At 36.8% G+C, this 25206-nt stretch overlaps 1 protein-coding gene across 2 annotated transcripts in view; it reads left to right on the top strand.

Annotated features, from left to right (window-relative positions):
* Positions 1-22020, top strand: part of SLK (STE20 like kinase) — a 58945-nt gene extending 36925 nt beyond the window's left edge. Inside the window, exons 12-19 of one of the 2 annotated variants that reach the window (XM_080822721.1) lie at positions 2255-2434; positions 4836-4928; positions 12707-12836; positions 13528-13652; positions 14624-14812; positions 15371-15496; positions 16410-16523; positions 20765-22020. In XM_080822721.1, coding sequence (XP_080678847.1) covers positions 2255-2434; positions 4836-4928; positions 12707-12836; positions 13528-13652; positions 14624-14812; positions 15371-15496; positions 16410-16523; positions 20765-20911 — 1104 coding nt within the window. In that variant the 3' untranslated portion in view covers positions 20912-22020. The remainder of the gene's footprint in view (positions 1-2254; positions 2435-4835; positions 4929-12706; positions 12837-13527; positions 13653-14623; positions 14813-15370; positions 15497-16409; positions 16524-20764) is intronic. The other variant, XM_080822722.1, reaches the window with a different exon arrangement.
* The last annotated feature ends 3186 nt before the right edge of the window (positions 22021-25206 follow it).

Raw genomic sequence — 25206 nt, 5'->3', positions numbered from 1 at the left:
ATGACCCTAGCCGAAGGTAGAGACTTTAAGAGCCACCTAGGCACCCCCATACCTGAGAATTCTTAAGAAAATAATGAACTTTTATTCTCATTGACTATTTTTATAGTATTCAATATTCTTTTTTTTTTAAGATTTTATTTATTTATTTGATAGAGATCACAAGTAGGCAGAGAGGCAGGCAGAGAAAGGGGAAAGCAGGCTCCCTGCTGAGCAGAGAGCCCGATGCGGGGCTTGATCCCAGGACCCCGAGATCATGACCTGAGCTGAAGGCAGAGGCTTAACCCACTGTGCCACCCAGGCGCCCCAGTACTCAATATTCTATTTTCAAGAACCTTATAAAAATTACATCTCTTGGGGCACCTGGGTGGCTCAGTGGGTTAAAGCCTCTGCCTTCGGCTCAGGTCATGATCCCGGGGTCCTGGGATCGAGCCCCGCATCGGGCTCTCTGCTCAGCAGGGAGCCTGCTTCCTCCTCTCTCTCTGCCTGCTTGTGATCTCTGTCTGTCAAATAAATAAATAAAATCTTTTAAAAAAATTAAAAAAAAATTACATCTCTTTTCCCCCAAAATATTTTCTAAAACGTTTTGCTTTTTACTTATTTTTTTTGTCTTTTATTTTTAGTTTTTAGAGCTGGTGGGAGGGGCAGGAGGAGAGGGAGAAAGAATCTTAAGCAGGCTCCATGCCCAGCCTGGAGCCTGTTGTGGAGCTTGATTTCACAACTCGGAGATCATGTCTGTGCTGAAATCAAGAGTCAGATGGTTAATAACAGCCTCCCAGGCACCCCTTTACTTGTTTTTTAAATAGTCTTTACAAATATTAAACTCTACCTATATCCAAAATTATATAATATTCAGATATTAAATAAGCAGGAATCTTTTGTTGAAAGAGCAGATTTATGATTTCAAAAGATTTGTCTCAGTGAAATAGGATGTTTAAGATTCTTAATGGGGGCAGGCACCTGGGTAGCTCAGTCAGTTAAGTGTTTGCCTTCAGTTCAGGTCATGTTCTCAGGGTCTTGGGATTGAGCCCCTTTTTGGACTTCCCACTCAGTGGGGAGTCTGCTTCTTCCTTTGTGTCTTCCTCCCCTGCTTGTGCTCTTGCGCACGCTCTATCTCTCACAAATAAATCAATAAAATCTTTAAAAAAAAAAAGAATCTTAAGAAGACTAAATCTGAATATGACAAATAATGGTACATTATTAAAATAGACTTTGATAATACCTTTGATTTATCAAACATTTATTGGATAAATATTGAAATTTTTCTGACTTTAGTACTTTATAGCAACTGGATAGTCTTCTGGATGGTTTAAAAATTTTAAACATTCTACTCCTTGTATAACAGACAAAAGTATTTTCTGTGTTAGAAAAAAATGAAATGCTCTTTTTTTTTTTTCTTAAGATTTTATTTATTTGAGAGAAGAGTGATAGCGCATGCATGCATGAGTAGGGGGACAGAGGGAGAGGGAGATGCAGACTCCCTGCTGAGCAGGGAGCCTAATGTGGGGCTTGATCCCTGGACCTGGGATCATGACCTGAGCTGAAGGCAGATGCTTAGCCCACTGAGCCACCCAGATACCTCAGAATTCTTACCTTTTAAAAAAATTCCTTAACGTGTTTTAGTGCATTCAGCTTTTTCAATATTGCAAAGGTTCTGTGTCACATCACTAAATTTTCTTTTTAAATTTTATTAACATACAATGTATCATTTGTTTCAGGGGTACAGGTCTGTGATTCATCAGTCTTACACAATTCATAGCACTCACCAGAGCACATACCCTCCCCACCGATCATCACCCAGCCACCCCATCCCTCCCACCCATCTTCCCTCCAAAAACCCTCAGTTTGTTTCCTGAGATTAAGAGTCTCCTATGGTTTGTCTCCCTCTCTGGTTTCATCTTATTTCATTTTTCCCTGCCTTTCCCTATGATCCTCTGTCTTGTTTCTCAAATTCCTCATATCAGTGAGATCATATGATAGTTGTCTTTCTCTGATTGACTTATTTCACTTAACATAATACCCTCTAGTTCCATCCATGTCGTTGCAAATCGTTGCAAATGGCAAGATTTCAGGGGTTTTTGATGGCTGCATAATAGTCCATTGTGTATACATACCACAGGTTCTTTATCCATTGATCTGTTAAATTTCATCACTAAATTTAAATGCTGGTTATGTACTCTTAGTAAACATTGTCATTATAATGAGTTTAATATGAATAATAGAAAAGTTAAATATCTTGAGCAACATTGTTTTACAGAGCAAAAAGCGACAATATGATCAAGAAATTGAGAATCTAGAAAAACAGCAGAAACAAACTATTGAACGTCTAGAACAAGAGCACACAAATCGCTTACGAGATGAAGCCAAGCGCATTAAAGGAGAACAAGAGAAAGAGTTGTCCAAATTTCAGAATATGTTAAAGAACCGAAAGAAGGAGGTAAGTGTAACTACTGCTTTTAATTACAAAAGCTGGTTTTTTTTAATGTACATTTAAGACTACAGAATTAGAAATAATACATGAGAGTTAAATAGTAGTCATTCATTCTTTATTTTGGTCTTCCCAACAATTATGTAGGGTAGTAGTAAGGTGAGGTGTTATCCCATTTTACTGTCAAGAATACTGGAGTAGAAGAGGTTTTTAATGGTCTGTTCAAGTTCACAAACTACCATTAAATGTCCAGCTAAACCTTGAACCAAGTCTTCAAATTAAGTCTAATTCATTTTCCTGTCAGTCTATCATTTTTCCTTTATTAATGTAATAGTAAAGGCCTCTGTAGAAATTGTTTCTTTCAAGAAAACTTACTGTGTTGTGTTTCCAGGTGGCAACAATAATTCATCATATCATTTATTTGTAATATTTAATTCATACTAAAAGACTTCTTCTTGAAAAAAATTTTTTTTCTTGGTTAGCATTGTGCCAAAACAAAAGCTGAGTACCACTGAAATTTGAAATTATAAGTCCATCAAATTGAGAGATACTTTAAGAATCACGTGTGGAAAGTATCTGTGTAAAGTCATTTTTTTACAGTGAATTATTAAATTTTTCCTGAAACTTCCATATTGTTATAGAGTCTGTGCTGTTATTTACTATGAAAGATGGTCATTGATTCAGAAAGAAGATTTATATATTGTATTGATGTCTTTTTCTTCACCAAATTAAAAGAGTTTTACCTATTAGTAAATGTGATATTATGATTTATCCTGTACTCATTCACTAAAGGTGTGGGGGAAGAATTTACCTTTTCATGATAGAAAAGACCCCAGGGATAATAATTATGATTTAGTTCTATTAGGATTGGAATAAAAATCTCAGCCAAACCTGTAAATGCATATTCACTTTGTTGTACATCTAAAATACCAAGGCTCATTGACATTTAATTATGCATAAAACTGAATATAATATTGAGGATCTACTTTAAAAAGCATAGAATCTAATATTAATAAATATAATGCATTCTATAATTTCTTTAGGTAAATAATGAAATGGTATATAATTTTATTTGAAGTAGCTTCCATTTCTAAAAATTAGTTTTCTTACCATTGAGTATTTTATGTAGGTTTCTCTGTATTCCATGATGTATGACTTGACTGAGGCTCCGTGTCAGTTTTCTTGAAACTATGCATAGTTTTTATTGAGAGGTTATTTTTTAATACCAAATTAAATTTTTTAAAATGTATAGTTAAATATATGATTTAATCCTAAATATATAAAAGTCTGTAGTTATTTCTGCTGTTTTGGGTTTGGAGATTTTTAGCTGGTGAACATGTTTGAGATCATGATATGCATATTTTAAATAATTATATTAATGTATTTTCTTCCTTATCGCTAATTTCTTGCATTTGGGGAATGTCTTCCTTTTAATGGTGATTTGGTTTCATGAGGGATTACTGATGGGGAATTTTAAATACACTCTCTTCAATCAAAATCCGTCTCTTTCATAGACCATCAGTAGCATGTGGTGATTTGGAATCTGATTGCTTTTGGTGCTTCTACTTGTATAAACACATGATTGTTTTTCATAGTTGGGTTACAGGTCTGCTGTTAGGTGGAATACATATCTAGGATTTTGAAATGATTAAAAGAAGGAACTTTAAATTATACTTCATCTTATAATATATTTTACCTGGTGTAATAAATCATAGCATACTAAACTCTTATTTTGTGAGTGCTGATAATACTGACATTGACAATTAAGTTTGGCTTAAATTGTCAGCAAAGGAGAGTATTATTCTAATCCAACACAAAGTCATCAAATATGTTCATTTTTATCGCACCATTTATAAAATGGTGTGTTTTCTGAAAAAGGAAGACATAGTCCATTTATTTCTTCTTTTGTTATTGTTTTTTGGTTTTTTGGACTCATTAAATGAATTTAATTTAGAGTTATTTCTTTGGTTTTATCAAGCCAATTATGAAATTTTGCACTTTCATAAGTGGCATTAACTTTGCTTACTTTCAACATTTCAAACAATGTCAATAGATATGTTGATAGTTTTATGATCTTTCAAGAAGGTCAGTTGAGTTTATCATCTTTAGTTCAGAATCAATGCTGCTGGTAATCCTTTACTGATTGTTTTGGATCTTTAAGAGAGAATAATATGTAGGGATAATTAAGCATCTGATTAACCTTTATGTGGTGTGGTGGCCCTTTCTGCACTGAGATTAAGCATGTTCTATCCTTTCATTCTTTTTCACCGAACTAACACCTATGTTACTGCATGTTGGAAAGGAACTTTTTAACAGCTTTAATCTTTGACTTGTAGCTTGTCTGCTCACATAAATGCTTGCTGTGGAGAAAGTATTATTTCCCCACCTCCTGCATGCTTATACACTGTAGGTTATAAATGAAGTGGAGAAAGCACCCAAAGAGCTGAGAAAAGAGCTCATGAAACGCAGGAAAGAGGAGCTTGCACAAAGCCAGCATGCTCAGGTAACAGCAGCAGCTTAATGCTACTAAAAACAGAAAGCAGTATTATTCTCGCAGCTCAGTAAACCATGGTTGAAAGGGCAAACTCCTGCTTTACTTATTATATGATGTTGACTTCTGCTCATACAAAGGTTCCCAGAGCATTCTTTATAGAGAACTAAAATCACACTAATGGTGACATTTAAATGTTGCTAATAAGAAATTAAGTGGAATGTTTGGAAAGCTGACTCCAAATGAATTAAACAAGTATGTTAATGTGTAATCCATTGTATTCTTATTATAATCATGATGGAAGCTTATATTTTTAAGTAGTCAGTATTTGCTAGAAGATTTTTATGACAAAATATAGAGGATTAGTGTATAGGCTTTGTGCATATGAGAAGAATGCCTCTAAAGTTGAAAGTTAAAAGAACAGTGGTGAATGGTAATGTTAAATGGAGATCTAATATTTATTACTATTAAACTCAACAACATAAGTACCTTAAAACCAGATTTTGAATATTAAGTATGTTTTTCTTTTTGGTTCAGAATTGAGCAGTTAAAATATACTGCCTGTATAAACTTGATTCTAGATTATGATAAGGCTGGGCCTATAAAGAAGGGTGAATTATTTACAAAACTAAACAAGATAGTATTTTAAACAGATTTTTGTAGAATTATCTCATATGACTCTATAAGGTCTTTTTTACTAGGAATCGTTTTTTCTTTAAGTTTACGCTCAGCCTGGAAGCAAAGAGAGAAGTGAGGTCAATTTGTAGTTACATATCAGTTAAAGGAAGAAGAGACATGGATTATATATTAATGACTTTTCCATTATCATTTTAATGTGGAATGTGGTTTTATGTGATTTAAAAAGTGTTTCCCAAACTTTTACAGACCCATGAATAAAAATAGAAGAAACAAAAGCCACTGGGGACCATAACAAATGGAATGACATTTAAAAATCTTCTCTTTTTGCCCAGAAGGATTTTTTTTTTAAAGATTTTATTTCTTTATTTGACAGACAGAGATCACAAGTAGGCAGAGAGGCAGGCAGAGAGAGAGGAGGAAGCAGGCTTCCTGTCGAGTGGAGAGCCCGATGCGGGGCTCGATCCCAGGACTCTGGGATCATGACCTGAGCCGAAAGCAGAGGCTTTAACCCACTGAGCCACCCAGGTGCCCCAGATTTTTTTTTTTTTTAAGATTTTATTTATTTATTTGACAGAGACAGAGAGGGGATACAAGCAGGGTGAGTGGGAGAGGGAGAAGCAGGCTTCCCACTGAGCAGGGAGCCTGATGTGGGGCTCGATCCCAGGACCCTGGGTTCATGACCTGAGCCCAAGGCTGATGCTTAATGACTGAGGCGCCCCCAGAAGGATATTTTTATTTTATTTTGAGAAGGGTATTTGAAACTGCTGTTGACTTGTCACCATCATTTTAAAAGAGGGAATATTTTAACACCATCAAAAATAAGGAAGATATTTTGGAATTTAAAATTTTGACAAAACTAGCCTATTTTAATAAATTTGGTGCTTTAAAAAAAGTTTTTTTGATTTGGTCCAGTGAAATATTTTGTCTTAGCCTAGTGTGGGAATTACTAGTTAAAGTAAGGGGTTCTTGGGTGGCTCACTTGGTTAATCGTCTGCCTTTGGCTCGGGTCTTGATCCCAGGGTCCTGGGATTGAGCCCCGTGTTGGGCCCCCTGATCAGCGGGGAGTCTGCTTCTCCCTCTCCCGCACTCTCTCTGTCAAATAAATAAAATCTCTTTTAAAAAAGTGATAATAGCAAGCACAGCATTTACTATCTGTCAAGCACTATTCTAAGTACTTCACCTGCCTGAACTTACTGAACGTCACAACATATGAGGTAGTTACTCTCACTACTCCTCTGTTCTGCAGGGGAGGAAATGAGAGCACATATGAACCACCACACTGCCTCTTCTGTCTAAGCTGTTATTTCTGTGTCTAATCTAAACTCCTGTCAGCTTAGTCCAGTGGTCATTGGTCATATGTGGGTAGTTGAAGAGGGAGTCCTTGCTTGCCACACATTTAATTTTGGATAATTTAGATTTCAAACAAGAACAATATGATTTTTCCTCCTATAGGAGTATAGACTTTTTAAATTCCAAAAGGTAATGTTTCAGATGCTAGAGTTGAAATTGAGAATTTGGTGTTGAAGGATAGGTGATTATGTGTTTATTAAACCTTTGTTGGTGATTTTTCGTAAAATTTTGGACGCTAGCCTATGTTTTCAACTAAAGCTGAAAGCAATAGTGAAATTCTTTTTGTAAATTTAATGAAGAATTTAGCAATCTAACAAATTTAAAAATATTTCCCTTTTTCTGCTGCTTTTCATGAAGGTGCTAAAACAGTAACTTTGCAGAGTCTATTTTAAATTTTCTTAGAATTTGTGAATCATAGTTATATAGTCATGGAGCTAGGATGTATTTGATCATCTAGTTCAGTGGTTTTTAAACTACTCCCAGGAGCTCTTGAGTTTGGAAGAAGCACCTTGAGAATCCTTCAAAAAGAGAGGACTGTGGAGCTCTGGATCCCTGCTTCTGCTTCATGTAACACAGTACCGTTTCATCTGTTTCATACATTTTATGGTACATTTTTTAAAAGAGGATTTGACTGGTTTAAGAAACAACAATACAAACTAGAGTTCAGAAACCACTGATCTAGTTCCAAACCTTCCTTTTACAGATGAGAAAGAGACCTGTCTGTTCAAAGTAAATTGTTCTACACCTCCTGAAACTCAAATTTGTGTGATTATTCTTTCCATTTACAAAAAGTCATCCGCTATGTTCTCACCTGGGAGGTGCATTGTATTCTAATCCACAGGGTGTTGCTCAGGTCATGATTCAGTCTTTTCAGTTGTCATCTTGTGCAGTCTTCAAGGCCCAGTTGCAGGACGTAAGTCCCACGTGTCTGTGGGAGGATGCCTTCTCTTGTTTTATCTGCTTTTTCTTCAGCTCACATGTGCCTTTTCATTGTTTGCTTCATTTGTTAAAATCTAGAAGACTGATAGATGATAATGTCAGTAATGACAATAATAGTAACCTGAAACAAACTTTATAGTGTAGTATTCTTCAAAGAGTTTCCACATTTGATTCTCACTGCCACCACCCTAATATGGGGATGGAGTGTATCCATTTTACAGATAAGGAAATCAAGGCACAGAAGACTAAGTGGTCTGTTGAAAGTCAGAAAAGATATTAATGGTAGAGCTGGAATTGGAACACTTACAATAGTGTTCATTTTTCTGTCTACCCTCACCACAAATTTTGAGATTTTCATCTTTTTCAAGAAATACCTTCCCAGCAGTATTTTTTAAGCTTTGCACATGTGAGAAATTGAATGCTGTGAGTAGATTTTTATCTTTGTGTGAAGTGACATTTTGATTGCATTTTTGTTTACATATATGTTTTAATTATGGATATGGTCAGAAAAGCCATATTAAAATTGGTGATTAAAGTTCCATTTAACTCTAGTTTTCACTATTCAGATTGTCCATAATGAATAGTGAGTTTCTGTTCTCCTTGCTGTAGTTTTAAATTAAGTCTGGAATTCCAGGCTGTATTCTTTCTCACAGTTTCTATAGGGAAGTGACTAGCTCATTTAACTCTGTAATTTTTGTTTGTGATGTTTGATATACACAACTGGAGTAGATAGAATACAGCTTGATTTCAACCCCTCCCTTCCCCTCTCCTGAAATTAGACTTTTTCTTCTTTTTATTGGCAGCTACTGGGCTCTATAGTAGTCTAAAGGGTAGGCAAAACATTAATTTTTTTTTAACGAGAGGGAGAAATTTTGAATTACGATCACTTTTCTGATCATTACCATTTTTAGCTTTTCTTTTGAGTTAGGATCAAATTCTGTACAAATAACCCAATGTATCATAACCCTTTCCTACAGTTTTCTAGAACCCAAAATTGTACTTTTAATATTTATAGTTATCTGATTAATATGATAAAATTTCTTATCAGCATTTAAACTTGTACTTTGAAAGGGCGTTCATTTTACAGTTTATGTGTTCATTCAGTTAAAATTATTTGTTACTTTTAGTGATCAATTCCCATCTTTTTTTTTTTTTAAGGTAAATGTAATTTGTTCAATCTTTTTGGAATGTAAGATCCCTTTTCTTTTAGATCCTAAGAGTAATTTCTGATGAAAAATTCCAACGTGAATATACTATACTTTTATTAGGAAATTTAATGAAAGCTCAATAATATTAAAATTTCATTTCATGGGGCGCCTGGGTGGCTCAGTTGGTAAGTGTCTGCCTTTGGCTCAGGTCATGATCCCAGGGTCCTGGGATCAAGTGCCACATCAGGCTCCCTGCTCCATGGGAAGCCTGTTCTCCCTCTCACACTCCCCCTGCTTGTATTCCCTCTCTTGCTGTGTTTCTTTCTGTCAAAAAAGTAAATCTAAAAAAATAAAAGTAAAGTTTCATTTCTTTTGAGGTAATAAAATATATGAATTAGTATGTGAGGGACCTGGACCTTTCAGGTAAATTTTAGCTTTTCTTTTTTTTTTTTTTTAAGATTTTATTTATTTATTTGACAGAGGGGCACCTGGGTGGCTCAGTGGGTTAAGCCTCTCCCTTCATCTCAGGTCGTGATCTCAGGGTCCTGGGATCGAGCCCCACATCGGGCTGTTTGCTCATCGGGGAGCCTGCTTCCTCCTCTCTCTCTCTGCCTGCTTGTCTGCCTACTTGTGATCTCTGTCTGTCAAGTGAATAAATAAAATCTTAAAAAAAAAAAAAGATTTTATTTATTTATTTGACAGAGAGAGAGCATAAGCAGAGAGAGTGGCTGGCAGAGGGAGAGGGAGAAGCAGGCCCACGGCTGATGCTTAATGACTGAGGCACCCAGGTGTCCCAAATTTTAGCTTTTTTTTTTTTTTTAAAGATTTTATTTATTTATTTGACAGAGATCACAAGTAGGCAGAGAGGCAGGCAGAGAGAGAGGGTGAAGCAGGCTCCCCGCTGAGCAGGGAGTCCAATGCGGGGCTCGATCCCAGGACCCTGAGACCATGACCTGAGCCAAAGGCAGAGGCTTAACCCACTGAGCCACCCAGGCACCCCTCAAATTTTAGCTTTAATATAGAAAATTATTTGAGTCACCTGGCTGGCTCAGTTGAAAGAGTGTGTAACTCTTGATCTTGAGGTCGTGAATTTGAGCCCCACATTGGCTGTAGAGATTACTTAAAATGAATAAATAAATAAGTGACGGAAAGAAAGAGAGCAAGAGAAAGAAAATTATTTGCACAATATTCTTGACTATGTAATTTTCCAGACTCTGCTTAATTATTTAAGTCTGTGACTCTGTAAGGCAACTGGTGTCTTTGCTAACTCTCGTGGTCAGAAGCACTTGCATACATAGCCTACCTTGACTCTTACCTGTTAGTCGTTGTTTTACTTTTGGAGCAGTTCTAACCACAATGCTAATTCTGCCTCCTCCTATATCAGTCTTAGCTTTTCTTTTCTCCTTATGTATTAGCTGTTTCAGGACATTCATTGTATGTCATGCTTTCTAGACCCTGTATCCTACCTTTCAGTTTTCTGTGGTTTTCTTTTGAACTTTTGAAAATGCGATACTAAGGGAAGGGGCCCACTGCTCTCTGTATAGATAGACAAAACCAATTTGTAACCACTAGAGTAGAAGCTCCTTAAAGGCAATATTGTCTTTTTTAAATTTTAGTAACCCCATAACTAGTACAGTGTCCAGCATTTACTAAGTACTTAGTAAAGGTTTTCTTTGAACTGAACTCTCATCTTGCTTGATCTAGACATAACTATACTACAGTAATATAACCTAGAATTGAATTGACAAGCAATTGCATTCACTTTTTTAGTGGCACTGGCTTATATTTACTCTTCTTAATTTTCACATAAGTATTAGTTCAGCCCCATCTTAAACTTTTCCATTTGATTTGAGTCTACATGTAATGTTTGTATCTAGAGTAATTAAATACTGAGCCCATTGTTTCTGTTACACAGATATATTTTAAAAGTCCCTTATGAAAATTAACGGTACAAATGTTGAACAAAAAGAAAACCCTTTGATATAGCTGCAGATTATATTAAGTTTATTATACAAGTTTACATTCAGAAATTTTACAATGAAATTAGAGGAACAATGTAATTTTTATTATAGGTAATATTTATTGTTGGGAAATGTAAAGCTTAAACAACTTTGTTATAATTGCTTAAAAGATAGGCATGGAGATTTTGCATCTCTTTAAAACTCAAAAGGCCTTAATTTAAATAGTTGAAATTAAATATTGTGGATATTTTTCTGTGATAAAGTGTTGTAGGTGACTGTAGTCAATTCACAATTGTATTTTATAGAGGCAGTTCATTAGTCTTTCTGCTAGTGTGTATTTGGAATTATGCTAAAGTACAAATTTTGACATAGATGAGAGAGCAGTATTTATTACCCTGTATGATTTTAACAGGACGTCACGAATGGTACAACCTAATTCTTGCCTCCAAAGACATAGTAGTAAGGCAAACACCTTGAGGAACACTGCTAGACTCACTTCTCATGTATTGAAGACAAGGCTGGTAGTGATCCAGACCCTGTCAGACTCTGTCCAATGCATAAAGAGTAGATCCACATGGATCTTGGGATTTTATCTTCTCTAGGATGTGCAAGGGGAGGGATTTTCTGTGGAGCGCTGCTTCAATCCTAAATTTCTAAATCCACACTCAAAATTATCAGAATATCCCTTTTCTAGTCACAGACTGCTGTAACTGCAAGAGAGGGATGGAGAGCTGAACATTTACTGGCAAAACTTATGTTTCTTCAGTTTGGATAGTATTTCTTCCTTCTGTAAATGTGTGATCTAGCACAAAGACCAAAAGTCACTTTAACATTTCCTTTTCTTAAACATTCACTTTAACATTTTCCTTTTCTTACACAGTTACTGTAGGATTTTTTTTTTTTAAGCATAAATTTGGCACTTGGGCAAAATAGTATGTACTCAGTAAATATTTGTTGAGTGAAAGAGTGAATCCCCAACATGCTGGTAGAATTCTCTGATTGTAAGGAATTTTGTATATATATATTTATAAAACTTAACTCACTTTACTCTTCTTAGTTCACTTTTCTCTAGCAATGTACTGTTTCTCGTTTTCTACAAACTATTGTTCCTTCTAGGCAACTACTGTAGATATAGAAGCTATCTTTCTCTGTTAGTGTAGTCATGGTATTTCTCCCTAACTCTATTTCTTGGAAAAATAGAGATATTTAAAATTCTGATATGTGTTTTACTTATTTGCCCTTTATTCTCTTTTTCCTAAAAGGCATTTCTTGTTTATTCTTGTTGTATCCACACCATAGTGTAATGAATAGTCAGTTTTGAAGCTCTAAATTGTTTTTTTCCTAAAGCTGTTCATGTAATAGGGCATTTTAATTATGAGTGAATTATAGACCTCTTTTGTATGTATTTTTTCCCCCTCTGGTGGGCAGCAAAGCAAAGTTTGAGAGTTTAGTAAGGTTTATTGAGTGATAGTGCAAAGCTCCTGAGGAGGGAGGGGACCTGAGAGGGTTGCCTGTGTGTATTATTTTTAATAGTGAGTTTAGAATATTATCTATTCTAGTACTTTTCCTCTGGGCTTGAATTGAGTGACTAATACATTTATATTATATATGCTATATAATTGGTGATTTTTAAATCCAGTTAACTTTAGAAACTTGGCTTAGAAATCTTGTTAACCACTAATATAGTCATATAGATAAATGGATGTTTCACTCAGTAGATGCTTATTAACTGATGGTTAACTGTGTCTAATAGGAACAGGAATTTGTTCAGAAGCAACAACAAGAATTAGATGGCTCTCTGAAAAAGATCATCCAACAGCAGAAGGCAGAGCTAGCCAATATTGAAAGAGAGTGCCTGAATAACAAACAGCAACTCATGAGAGGTATATGAAATTACGCAGCGTATGTGTGTATACAAAATGATAACCTGAAGACATGGCTCTGATGTGTGGATATATCTCATATCCATTATATCAAATAATCGGAAATTATTTGATTGCTCTCCTTTGAGTGATGAAAAATAAAGAAAATTGAGGTTAATAGGAGGAAAAACTATATTAAATTTTAAGAATTTTAGATTTTAAAATTTTTTATAAAGCTATATACTGTAAGACATCGAATAATTGCCTTTATGACAAGAGAAGTAAACAGCAAGCATTTATCCTTAAAACATCTTTTTGTCCAGATCATGCTAGAACTTTACCTGAATAGTTTTGTATATTTGTTATGCCTTACAATTGTTGTTATACTTAATGGCTACATAATGGAATGGAATTTTAAGCACTTATTTCCCTTAATAAAAAGCTGATATTTTAAAATTTCTCATTAAGATGATTAAAAGGAATTTTAGTGTTAGGTGATGGGACATTCTCTGTTTATAGGACATGAGAACAGAATGGTAAGTGGTAAAAAATATTACCTGTACTCTGGTAATATTTCATTTATAGTTCAGAATGTCATTGTGTGTTTAAGTTAGTATTTATAGGACACTTTTATTTAAATATTAAAATGAAAACCAAAGTACATGTGTAAAAAGAACAAAGTGACATTTTGAAAATTGCTTTCTTCTTCTAGCTCGAGAAGCTGCAATTTGGGAGCTTGAAGAACGACACTTACAAGAAAAACACCAGCTGCTTAAACAGCAACTTAAAGATCAATATTTCATGCAAAGACATCAGCTACTTAAGCGCCATGAGAAGGTTAATGAAAGGAAAATTGGTTTACTTTTTAAAGTTTACTTTTTAGGGGCACCTGGGTGGCTCGGTGGGTTAAGCGTCTGCCTTTGGCTCAGGTCATGATCCCAGGGTCTGTGGATCAAGCCCCACGTGGCAGGCTCCCTTCTCAGTGGGGCGTCTGCTTCGCCTCTCTTTCTATCCCTCTCGCCATCTCCCTGCTTGTGCTCTCTGCTCTCCCTCTCTCTACCTATCTCATAAATAAATAAAATATTTAAAAAAAATAAAAGTTTACTTTTTAAAGTTTACAGAGTTATTTCTGAAACTTCTACTTAGAGAATGAATTTTAGATTTCTTTCTTTTTTTTAATCCTAAAATGTATTTGGTGAGGTTTAAAGTAATTAATCATATCTTATCATGATTGCCAACTTCTTTCTGAATTTCACGGAAGGTGACTAGTACAGTGCTTTAAGTCCTCTTCTACATTATAATCTTCCTGTCTCAAAGGTAGCTTTTGTGGCTCCATTTATGGTCCAAGTATCTTAAAAATGTGGACTCCCTGACTTAGTAAAAGAATTTCAATATAAGACTCATGAGGGGCCCCCCGGGTGGCACAGGTTGGTTGGGTGTCCTGACTTAGTTGCAGTCAGGTCATGATCTTGGGTTTGTGGGATCAAGCCCCATGTCAGGCTCCTGCACTTAGCATGGAGTTTGCTTGAGATTCTTCCTCCCTCTCCCTTTACCCCTCCCGCTTGTGCTCTCTTTCTGTCTCTAATATAGGTAGATTAAATCTAAAAAAAAAAAAAAAAGATTGTTATTACCAAAAGCTTTATTTTTATTATAAATTATATTTTGAGTGAAAGCTTGCTGGTTGATAATGCAACAAAGGAAAGAGCAATTTTGAGAAACAACAACAAAATGACATGTTTGAGCATACATGTGGGTGTTGAGTATTGAGTTATATCTACATCACAGGATTCTGTTTGATACTTTCTTAGGAAACAGAACAAATGCAGCGTTATAATCAACGACTTATTGAGGAATTAAAAAACAGACAGACTCAAGAAAGAGCAAGACTGCCTAAGATTCAGCGCAGTGAAGCCAAGACTCGAATGGCCATGTTTAAGAAAAGCTTGAGAATTAACCCAACAGCCACACCAGATCAGGACCGTGACAAAATTAAACAGGTAAATAAGCCAGTTACTCTCCTCTTCTTTAGATTTAAAAAATTTGAGTGTCCTTTAGAAGTGTCACGTAATTATGTTGTAAACATGTCGAGCCACCTTGGGCTTGTTGATGTTCTCTTTGGCTTTATGAGTTGGGGCTAGATATGTGGCATATACCAACTTAGTTTTCCTACACTGGTGGCCACAGAGGGCAAAGCCCTTTGTCCCATGCCCCACACCAGATCTTGGGCTAGGCTGGTCCTAAGACCAGTCTTAGAAATTAGGTGACTTGGACAACTTTTGGGAAGTTAAAACATAGGGCTTCGGTTTGCTTCTGTAGTCATAGGTCCCACACAAAAATGAACTGAGGTCACTAAGCAGATAGGAGGAATAAGGTTTTTATCAGAAGCACCCCTCTCCCCACCAAAGCCATAATGTAGACTCCAGCTCAGGTTACAGCATATTATTATTACTTGCAACTTTAGTTTATTTGTACTTTAAGTCTTGTTAAATTCCTTAATTACTCCTTTGGAAGATGAAGAAATTACATTGCTTGTTAACCGTTTTTCTTATTTATAGTTTGCTGCTCAAGAAGAAAAGAGGCAGAAAAATGAGAGAATGGCTCAGCATCAAAAACATGAAAATCAAATGCGGGATCTTCAGCTGCAGTGTGAAGCCAATGTCCGGGAGCTGCATCAGCTGCAGGTCAGAAACAGGAACATGGAAACTGAGCTGGTGGGAGCGGGGCAGCACAAGCGGCTGGTCTGGAGAAAACGGTAGCTGACCAAAATAGAGTATGCTTTACTCATGAAAATGCTGGGATTGAGAGGTTTTGTTTTCTGTATAGACCCAAATAAAGATCAGGTTAGTATCATAGGCACTTACTTAGCTCTTGTGTAACATGATTAATATAAACATGAGGCTAAATTATAACCTAAGAAGTTGAGTCGTTCAAAAGCAGTACTGAGTAATTTTAGTTTATTTTGCAGAAAAACTGAACAAAGTTTTCAAAATGAGATAGGTGGTTTTATTATCAGATTTTGAATTTAAAATTTCATTTAGGGAAAAATAGTTCATTTTCTTCTAGGTGTTTAAAAATGATAAACTAAAGAAATGAGAATTTTTCCCCTAAGAAATTTAAAGGTTACTTTAGGGGGACTGTTTGGGGGCCTTGCATGGAATATGCAGCCCATCTAGTATGTAGCCTAAAATGTTTAAAATTTCAGAATAGTGTGTACATTATGGATACTCTACATATTTGCTTAATTTACTAGAGTAGAATAGTTCCTAATCCCACATTCTGGTAACAGTGTGTAAAATCCATATAAGATGCCCTTAAGTGTTAGTTTTATGAGCAAACCTTCTTAGAAAGAAGAAACAGGATCAAACTAATTCTATTTAAGTTCTTTTCATATGGTAAATAATAGATCTAGCTTGTAAACTTGCAGAAATGAAGCTATGACTCATTTCATAGTTCTTAGCCTTTGGTTTTCAGGGGAGAGCCTGAATCTCAGTAATAGTTTGATGTTTAATAAATGCTTTATTATTTGAAGATAATTACATTTGTAAAAAATTGCTTAGTTGATCTGAAAATTTTTAATACAAATTTTGTTTTCAGAATGAAAAATGCCACCTATTGGTTGAGCATGAGACTCAGAAACTGAAGGAGTTAGATGAGGAACACAGCCAAGAATTAAAGGAATGGAGAGAGAAATTGAGACCCAGGAAAAAGGTAATTTTTTAAAGCTTTAGATAAAATATGTTTGTGTTCATCCATTTATCCATCCAGTTATTAGCTGTTTAATATATGTCAGGGACAGGAGATGAAGAGACCAAGTCCCTGTCCCCGCAAATGTTCAGAATGTAGTGACAAGCAATTGCAGTGCGGTAGGATCATTGCTGTGAGGGAGGTGAGCACAGGAGATAGGAGCACAGTGTTGAGGCCAAGGACAAGGAGTACTTCAGTCTGCCTGGTAAGTTAGGGAGGCTTTACAGAGAAGATGCCTTATAAGCCAAGTAAGACTTCAGGATGAGTAAGAGCTTGCTAGGCATACGGACAGGTTGGGGTGTGATGGGCAGTGTAAGTACAGAGAAGTGAATGGGTGAAAAGGATGTGTATAGGAATCACAAGTCGCTCCCTGCCGTTGGGGCCCTGGGGGAGTGTGCCTGTATGTAGGCATTAAAGAGGGAGAGAAGGAAGGAAGTGAGGGTAGCTTAGTCTGGACACATTGACAGGAGCCAAATTACAAGGCCCTCGTGAGATAGTAAATTCACGATCTAGTAAAATAGGAAAGGCTCCCCTTCCCCCATCCAGCTATCAGCCATCTTCCCATTTTGTACTTCCTTTTTGGCTCCCTGCTGGACTGGTCTGATTGGTCAACCTCTTCAACTCATTTTTTTCTATAACTATGTGATCCTCTCCCTTTGCTAACTCTCAAGCTCAAACCTTTGTTTTCTCTTGGCTTTCCTGCCTGCTATAGCTTTCATCTATTCCTTTCTTCCGTTTATCCACTTAATTAGTCAATCTGTCAAGAAAAATCTGCATTTAGCACCCACTGTGGGCTAAATGTTTCTAGAAGAAGTGAAATGACCAAGTCACTTATTAGTGGGGCTTTTTAATTTAAAGTTTATTTATTGTTAAATTTTTGAATAGGTAATACATTCATTTGGATTGGAATTCAAAAGGTGCAGAAGGGCGTTGTTTGTTTGTTTGTTTCTTAAAGATTTTATTTATTTATTTGACAGAGATCACAAGTAGGCAGAGAGACAGGCAGAGAGAGAGGGGGAAGCAGGCTCCCTGCTGAGCAGAGCGCCCAATGCGGGGCTCGATCCCAGGACCCCGGGATCATGACCTGAGCCGAAGGCAGAGGCTTTAACCCACTGAGCCACCCAGGCGCCCCCATTTTTTCCAGTTTCTTTAACTTTCTGTAGTCTAGCTTTTACCTCAGACTCCCCAGTTGAACTCGTATGACAGTAGTCATAAGTGAGTTGCTAAGAGCCAAATCCTATGGTATTATCTCACTGTTGTCATTAGAAATCTTGTTTCTTAAAATTCTCTTCTCGGGACACCAGTGGCTCAGTCAGTTAAGCATCTGCCTTTGGCTCAGGTCATGATCGTGGGGTCCTGGGATCGAGCCCCACATTGGGCTCTCCCCTCATTGGGGACTCTGCCTCTCCCTCTGCCCCTCCCCTGCTTGTGCTCTCCCTCTCTCTCTCTCTCTCTCTCAAATAAATAAATCTTTAAAAAAAAATTCTCTTCTCATCTGACTTTTATGACCTAACTTCTTTGTCTGTGCTCTTTATCACTTTTTCTTTGTCTAGACATCTTGCAGCTTTACACCCTTGATGATCCTGTGCCTAGTCATGGCTTCATCTGGTGCATATTTAAGGACAGTCCCAGGACCTGTATAGTAGGGATTGTATAAAGTACAAATTCTGAAGTCCTATAGATCTGGGTTCAGATCTCAGTGATGACATGATTAATTTGGTCACCTAACATTCCTGCGCCCAGTTTTACTCATTTATAAAACAAAGATGACATTGGGTCCATAATTGGGATTGTTAAGACCCAAAAGAAGTGGTATGTGTGCACAGCACTTCCTAATACCTGAGCTGTGGTCAGGGCTGGAAGTAGTTGCCACTGCTGTTACTGTTTCTTGTTTGTTACTGTTGGTTCACTCTAAGCACTCATTTCCCACCTGGATGTTCCATTTCTTACTTCATTCAGGCCTGTATTCCAACATCATCTCACAGAAGATTCCTTTTTCTGATGACTATATATGAAATAGCCTCCATGCCTACCTCAGACATTCCCTATCTCCTCACCTTTGTTTTCCTTCATAACATTCTTCACCACCAGACACATTTATTTATGGTCTGTCTTTTCCCACAAGAATGCATGCTCTTTGAAAGCAAGAGTGTTATCTCTTGGTTCACTGGTATATATCAACTTCTAGAATAGTTCCTGGCATATTGTAATGATCAATACATACCTATTGAACATTGACTAAAGATTGTAAGCTCAGTGGAGATAAAACTGAACTTAACAGGGGCAGCTGGGTGGCTTAGTCGTTAGGCGTCTGCCTTCGCCTCAGGTCCTGATCCCAGGGTCCTGGGATCGAGCCCCCACATCAGGCTCCCACTCTGTGGCAAGCCTGCTTCTCCTTCTCCCACTCCCACTGCTTGTGTTCCCTCTCTCGCTGTGTCTCTTTCTCTGTCAAATAAAAAAATCTTAAAACAAAACAAAACAAAAACAAGCCGCGTGGGTGGCTCAGTTGGTTAAGCAACTGTCTTCGGCTCAGGTCATGATCCCAGAGTTCTGGAATCGAGTCCCACATCGGGCTCCCAGCTCTGTAGGGTCTGCCTCTCCCTCTGACCTTCTTCCCTCTCGTGCTCTCTCTCTCTCTCTCTCAAATAAATAAAATCTTAAAAACAAACAAAAAAACTGCTGAACTTAACAGCCCTTCTCTATCATCCCCATCTCACTTTGTTCCCGTGTCCCCACATAGCATCAGTGTGCTTCCTGACATCCCTGCCCTCTTTTTTTTTTTTTGACATCCCTGCCCTCTTAATTGACATCCAGTCTAAAAACCTGAATTGTCTTTCATTTCTATCACATCTCGTTTCAGTGAGATGACAAATAATTTTAACTCTCTTTGTAATATTTCTTTTTCCCATTACTATCATTCTGCTGCTTAAAAATGTTCAGTAATGTCCTAATGGGCCTTCTGATCTCAGATTCCTTTTCCTTTCTTCCTACTTGTCTGCCATCAGAGTATTTATATTCAGGGACATCTCTGGCACTGGCATTGTGGTGTTGATAAATCTTTAGTTCTGTCAAAATAAAATAGAAATGCTACAGTTTGACTTTGTGGCTGTCATAGTGCCATACTTTGGCCACCAGCAAACTTTCTAGTGTTACCTCCCACAAGCCACTTTGTTCCCTGTTCATACTCTGGTATTGGGTATAATCACCATTACTCATACCACGTCTGTGGTTTCCTGCCTGTATGCAGGAATCGTCTCAGGCCCCTCCGTCTGGCATGCCTTCTGCGTCCTATCAAATTCTTTTCTTTCCTTTAAGACTGAACTTATGTTTCACCTCTTGTGAGAAATGTTCCTGTCTCTTTCCATCTTCTGCTCTACTTTAAGCCTTTGCAGCAGCACATATCCCTGAGTCACTCGTCTGCAAAATCACTGATCCCTCAAGTGTTTATCCAGCCCTTACTATATACGCTCTGTATTGTGGGGATGTAAAGATGATCTGGGTTAGGGCTTACCTTCAAACAGCTTAAAGTTCGGTGTGGAAGAAAAGACATGCACATCAAAAATCAAAATAAAAAACAGAAAATGGAAAGTGCTGGGGTGCCTGGGTTGGCTCAGTGGGTTAAAGCCTCTGCCTTCGGCTCAGGTCATGATCCCAGGGTCCTGGGATCGAGCCCCACATTGGGCTCTCTGCTCAGCAGGGAGCCTGCTTCCCCCTCTCTCTGCCTGCCTCTCTGGCTACTTGTGATCTCTGTCTGTCAAATAAATAAATAAAATCTTTAAAAAAAAAAAAAGGGAAAATGGAATGTGCCATGTGGGAGAGAAAGGTAGTAGTTAATAATAGGAGCCATCTGTTGAGTGTCTGGTATGTGTTGAGTATATCACGATCACATTTAATCCTTACATAACAACCCTGTGAGGTAGGTGATACTCTCCCTGTTTTACAACAGAAGAATGAGATGATTCTGTAATAGAGAGAAGTTAAGTCATTGATCCACGTTACACATTCGTATGGCTGAGCTAGAGACTTCAACCTAGGGCTATGCACAGCCTAATCTAACAGTTGAGCACTCTGGTCTTCTTAGGATAGGTCTTCCTATCCTTAGGATAAGATACAGAGTGTTTGAGCAAATAGTTTTATTGTTGGCTGTCCGAGTAAATTCTGTTTGTAATACCAGCACATAATTTCTTTTTCCCTTCCTTTTTAAGACACTGGAAGAAGAGTTTGCCAGGAAACTGCAGGAACAGGAGGTGTTCTTTAAAATGACTGGGGAGTCTGAATGCCTTAACCCATCAACACAGAGCCGGATTTCCAAGTTCTATCCTATTCCTAGCTTGCATTCCACTGGGTCATAACAACAGGAAGCATTCTGTGGTTGGGTTTGGCTTTTTAGATATGTCATTCTGTTCTCTTCATCTTCTGCCACAATCTATATCAGAGAGCTTATGAAGACAATCACCTGCCTCACCTTCTAGGTGTTTTTTGTTTGTTTGTTTTGTTTGTTTAGCAAAGATGAAGGGAAAGGAACCCAGACAGATGCTGGGCCATGTTGGCAAAGTGGCATCTTGCAGTAATTCCCTAAGGTGATTTTGTATATTAATCTTAAAAATTGTGTTCTTTAGAGACTGTTACCTGAAAAACTGTTAGTATTGATGTTTGAAGTTATTATTATTTTTTTAAAAAGCTGTTAGGCCATTGAGTATTAGTAAATATCTTTTTACTTGGCCTGACTTCTCAGTGATGCCTAAATTCTATAGCTGCAACTCTGCTGTAGAAAGTTGGAATAATTTTCTTTTGGTGAATCAGCTCTCAGTGATAAAGCTATGAGTTGTTCAAAATACCATATTGATTGAATAAATAAATCTATTTTGTCTTTACATAGCAAAGACTCTTTTAAAAAAGAAACATTACTGAAGTAATTTGTCTAAAGTAATTACCTATTTAGTCATGAGTTAATAATTAAGGGTGCTAATTTTATTAAAATAGTGCCTAAAACACTAAATTTCAGTTGGGTCTGAAGTATGATTTCCTTTTTTGATTCAACAGGGACAAACATCCTTAGCATTAAGCATTATTGTTTTTTAAATCTTGTTCCTATTACCATTCAATAGAAAATTTCATCCTAAAATATATGTTGTGCAAAGTTGGAAAGATTTAAAAAAGGTAGCTTTTAGATATTGAAATTGGAAATATAACACTCACCAAATTGAAAGAATTATAGACTTAGGGTCCTAGCTTATTGCCTACAATAATCCGTGAGTTGGTTAAGTGGCCTCTCTCATCCTAGCACATTTTGTTCGTTGAAAACTCTGCCTGAGGCCTGCAGGCTCTGAGTTACACTTATAAATGTATTTTCTGAAATTTATTGTAAAAGAGGCTTTTGTTCAGAATACTTTTTTCTTACTCAAAAAAGGATTTAAATAAAATATTTAGGCAATGTCAGAAATGACTTTGTTGTTGAGAGAAAGTCATTTGTATTTTGGTTTTATTTAGTTTCATGTTTAAATTATTTACTTTGATTTGAGTGGGAAAAGCCTGAATATCATGTGGTTGCTGATACATGTAATTATTAATGAAATGTTCACTCTCGGTCCCTCTTGTGACTCAGAATTCCAAGCCCAAGTCCGGTAAGACAGTATTATGCAGTGTACTTTGGTGACTGAGATGGCCCATTTGTAAATGATGCTTGCTGTTTGCCATTTTCAACCTATTCACTTTTAAGAGTACTAAGTACCAAACTGCAAACGTTTCAGTTTTTAGTTATATGACATTTGAGGCTGGTGAAAAATTTAAGTGTAATTTTGTGGGAACACTGATTCATAATAAGAAAATGTAAATATCTGTAGCACTTTCTTGCAGTTAATTTGAAAACTTTGAATGCTGGACCTTATTTTGTCAGTGATTTAGATGATTTGAAAATGCATGTGATTTTAATTTTGTAATTGTTTTGACAAGCATAATTTCTTGGACAACTTTGTAGGTAGCCTTAACTTCTGGCCAAGTTTGTTTTTTATATAAATATATATACATATATATATATATATTATGTATGGTTGTAAATTCATACACTTATCACATTGAATGTGTTACTGTATACAAAACTCTTTTAATGCTTTATTCTCAAATGCTGGGTTGAAAATGTTTTGAAAGCCTTTTAAAGTATATATCTTTATAAAGTAATATTCAGGATGATGATGGAAATTGTTTATATTGTTATGCTAAAAATGACAGTATAATGTTACCCAATGTATTTAATGATTTATTTGCAGAGGGAGAGAGGAGGAAGGTTCTCATACCATTCTCTCTGTTGAAATTTTCAGTTTATTGGCTTTATAAAAAAATATTTCAGGTAGTGTATACTTTTTCAGTATCTTTTAAAGAATAATCCTGTGTCTTAAATAGTTTGTGGCACATAATTAATTTGGTCTGAATATTTGATTCTTTTTATTGCTTTCAACTTGACATGAGAGTATTGAATAAAGAAAAGAGGCTCAGAGTAGAACGGTTGACACTCTGGTAAGTTTGTTAGCAAATCTTGTAAAACCCTTAAAACTGCCTTTTGGATTCAGTGTTCATGTAGGGGTTCTCTTTCAAATACGACCATATTCGTGTGGGGGCAGGACTGCAAAATGATACATGTGTAGAGGTGGAACATTCATTTTAATGCTTAAAGTTACATGAATCTTTTCAAAGAAGGTGTTTTGTTATAGAATATGCTGTTCTAACCCATCCCTGCTCACTTCTTGTTGGGCCCTATATCCAAATAGATAATAGTGATCATTTGTTTTTTTTGTTTTTTATTTTTTTTAATAGTGATTGTTTGTTCTTGCATGAGGTGTAGGTGGGGAGTTGGGGAGGGGCACGGACTTCTTTGAAAGAGTACAATCAGATCCATTCCTGACTTGGTGGTTTTGTTGGCGGTGGCAGAATGTGCTATGAAACGCGTAAAAGAAATTGTCCGTGTGCGCCTTGACGACAGCCTCCCCCTTCTCCCTGTGTGCTGTGGATATGCCACACACTGCACTTCTGCAGGCCTAGCTCGCAGAGCTGGTCGCACCATGTTGCCTTTCCTTGTCCTGTCAGTCGTAGTTGGGTGTGAATTGCTGAATTAGCTGCTATTCTTTATGAAGTCACAATTAAGCTTTTTCCTACCCTTTTCAGTGGGGAAGCTGGGGGGGAGCGGTGGGAATAAAGAGGAAATTGAGAGTGCTTATACTTTGTTGAAAATATTAGAACTTTCCTGTGACAGGATACAGCAAATTGTAATTAAATATAAACCAGAACCAGAGCTACCTCTAAGTAGTGTTTCCTCAAGCACAAAGCTCTCAGGCATATGAGACCCTCTTTAATGGAGAGTCTCTGATTTCTTGAGCATCAGCGAGTTCAGAAGTGACTGTCTTTTGTACTCTGTTAGTTCCCTGGTAACTACACACTTTCTCCCATTCCACACTGTGCTTAGATGACAAAGACACTTCTGAGAAGCCAAATTCTGTCCAAGATGAGCTCTAGATATTGTTGATTAAAGGAAAGCCTGGAACTGGGGTGGAAGAGGAGAGTTACTTACCAGTTCTGAGAGTCTTCCGATGAAATAAATCACTTCTTTTTGGGGAAATGATCTTTTATAGAAAATGGGATATTTTAAGTGCTTTTCTTGAAGGCACAACAGTTAATGCCGCTATTGTTGCTAGTCTGTGGCTGACATGGTTTTGACATGGCTTTAAAATTTCTGCTAAGCTTGAGTAGAATGTTACACCAGTTTTAAATGTTGGCTGCAGCTTTTAGTGATTCTTTGCTGATTTTTGCATAATAACTTCATGAGCTAAATTTTCAGAAGGAATTTTGTTTCCGATTATGCCTCTTGTCTATTTGGGAGCAACATGTCTTTTCAATCATGGGATTGACAAATGAAAAATAAAGTTATTTCTTAATCTACTCTGGGAAGCAGTCTTTTGTTAAGAATCTTTGATACTGGGTTGTCCTTCTTGAGAATATTTTGCAGCATTTTTTGCCTAGTTTTATCTTTAACCCTCACAGTCCTCCAGGCCTTTGGACCTTTCTAGACTTACCTGTGTTCCTACCTGACTCGTCACCACACACAACAATGTAGTTTTTACTGGTAACTCAGAGGGAGGTGTCTTTTAGCATATAAACCCCTCCTTTGGGTGGTGCTTAAAATAGTTCCGTATATACATACTTTTGTGTGTGTGTGTGTGTGTGTGTATATATATATATATATATGCTTTAAATTTTTCTTCCCTTGGGATGGATTATTTTTCTCACCAAACATTTCACTTAACCGTATGACCTCACATCTAAAAATAACCTCTTTTCCTCATTGATATGTTCATGCAAGATTCAATCAAAGCAAGATCCATACAAGATCCAGGTGCCGTCATTTGGCAAGTGTTCAGCTTGGCTGGAGGGAGGCATGATGTGTCCATTTCTAACCCAGGAGCATCACACACTATCAAGCTCATTCTTGCCTTTTTGTTGTGTTTTTTTAAGTGAAACAAGAGGCTCAGATCCATTGCCATCCAGCTGAGGACATATCTCATGTCTGCCCATCTTCTGATTCTGTCCAGAGAAGGTAGCAAATTTGGACTTTTACCCTTTTTCAGTCGCACATAGGACCCTGAAGATTCTGGATAAT

This window comes from Martes martes, assembly GCF_963455335.1.
Source record: "Martes martes genome assembly, chromosome: 14".
Classification (NCBI taxonomy): domain Eukaryota; kingdom Metazoa; phylum Chordata; class Mammalia; order Carnivora; family Mustelidae; genus Martes; species Martes martes.
Note: the sequence above shows the minus strand (reverse complement) of the source record. Positions and strands in the feature narration are given on the sequence as shown.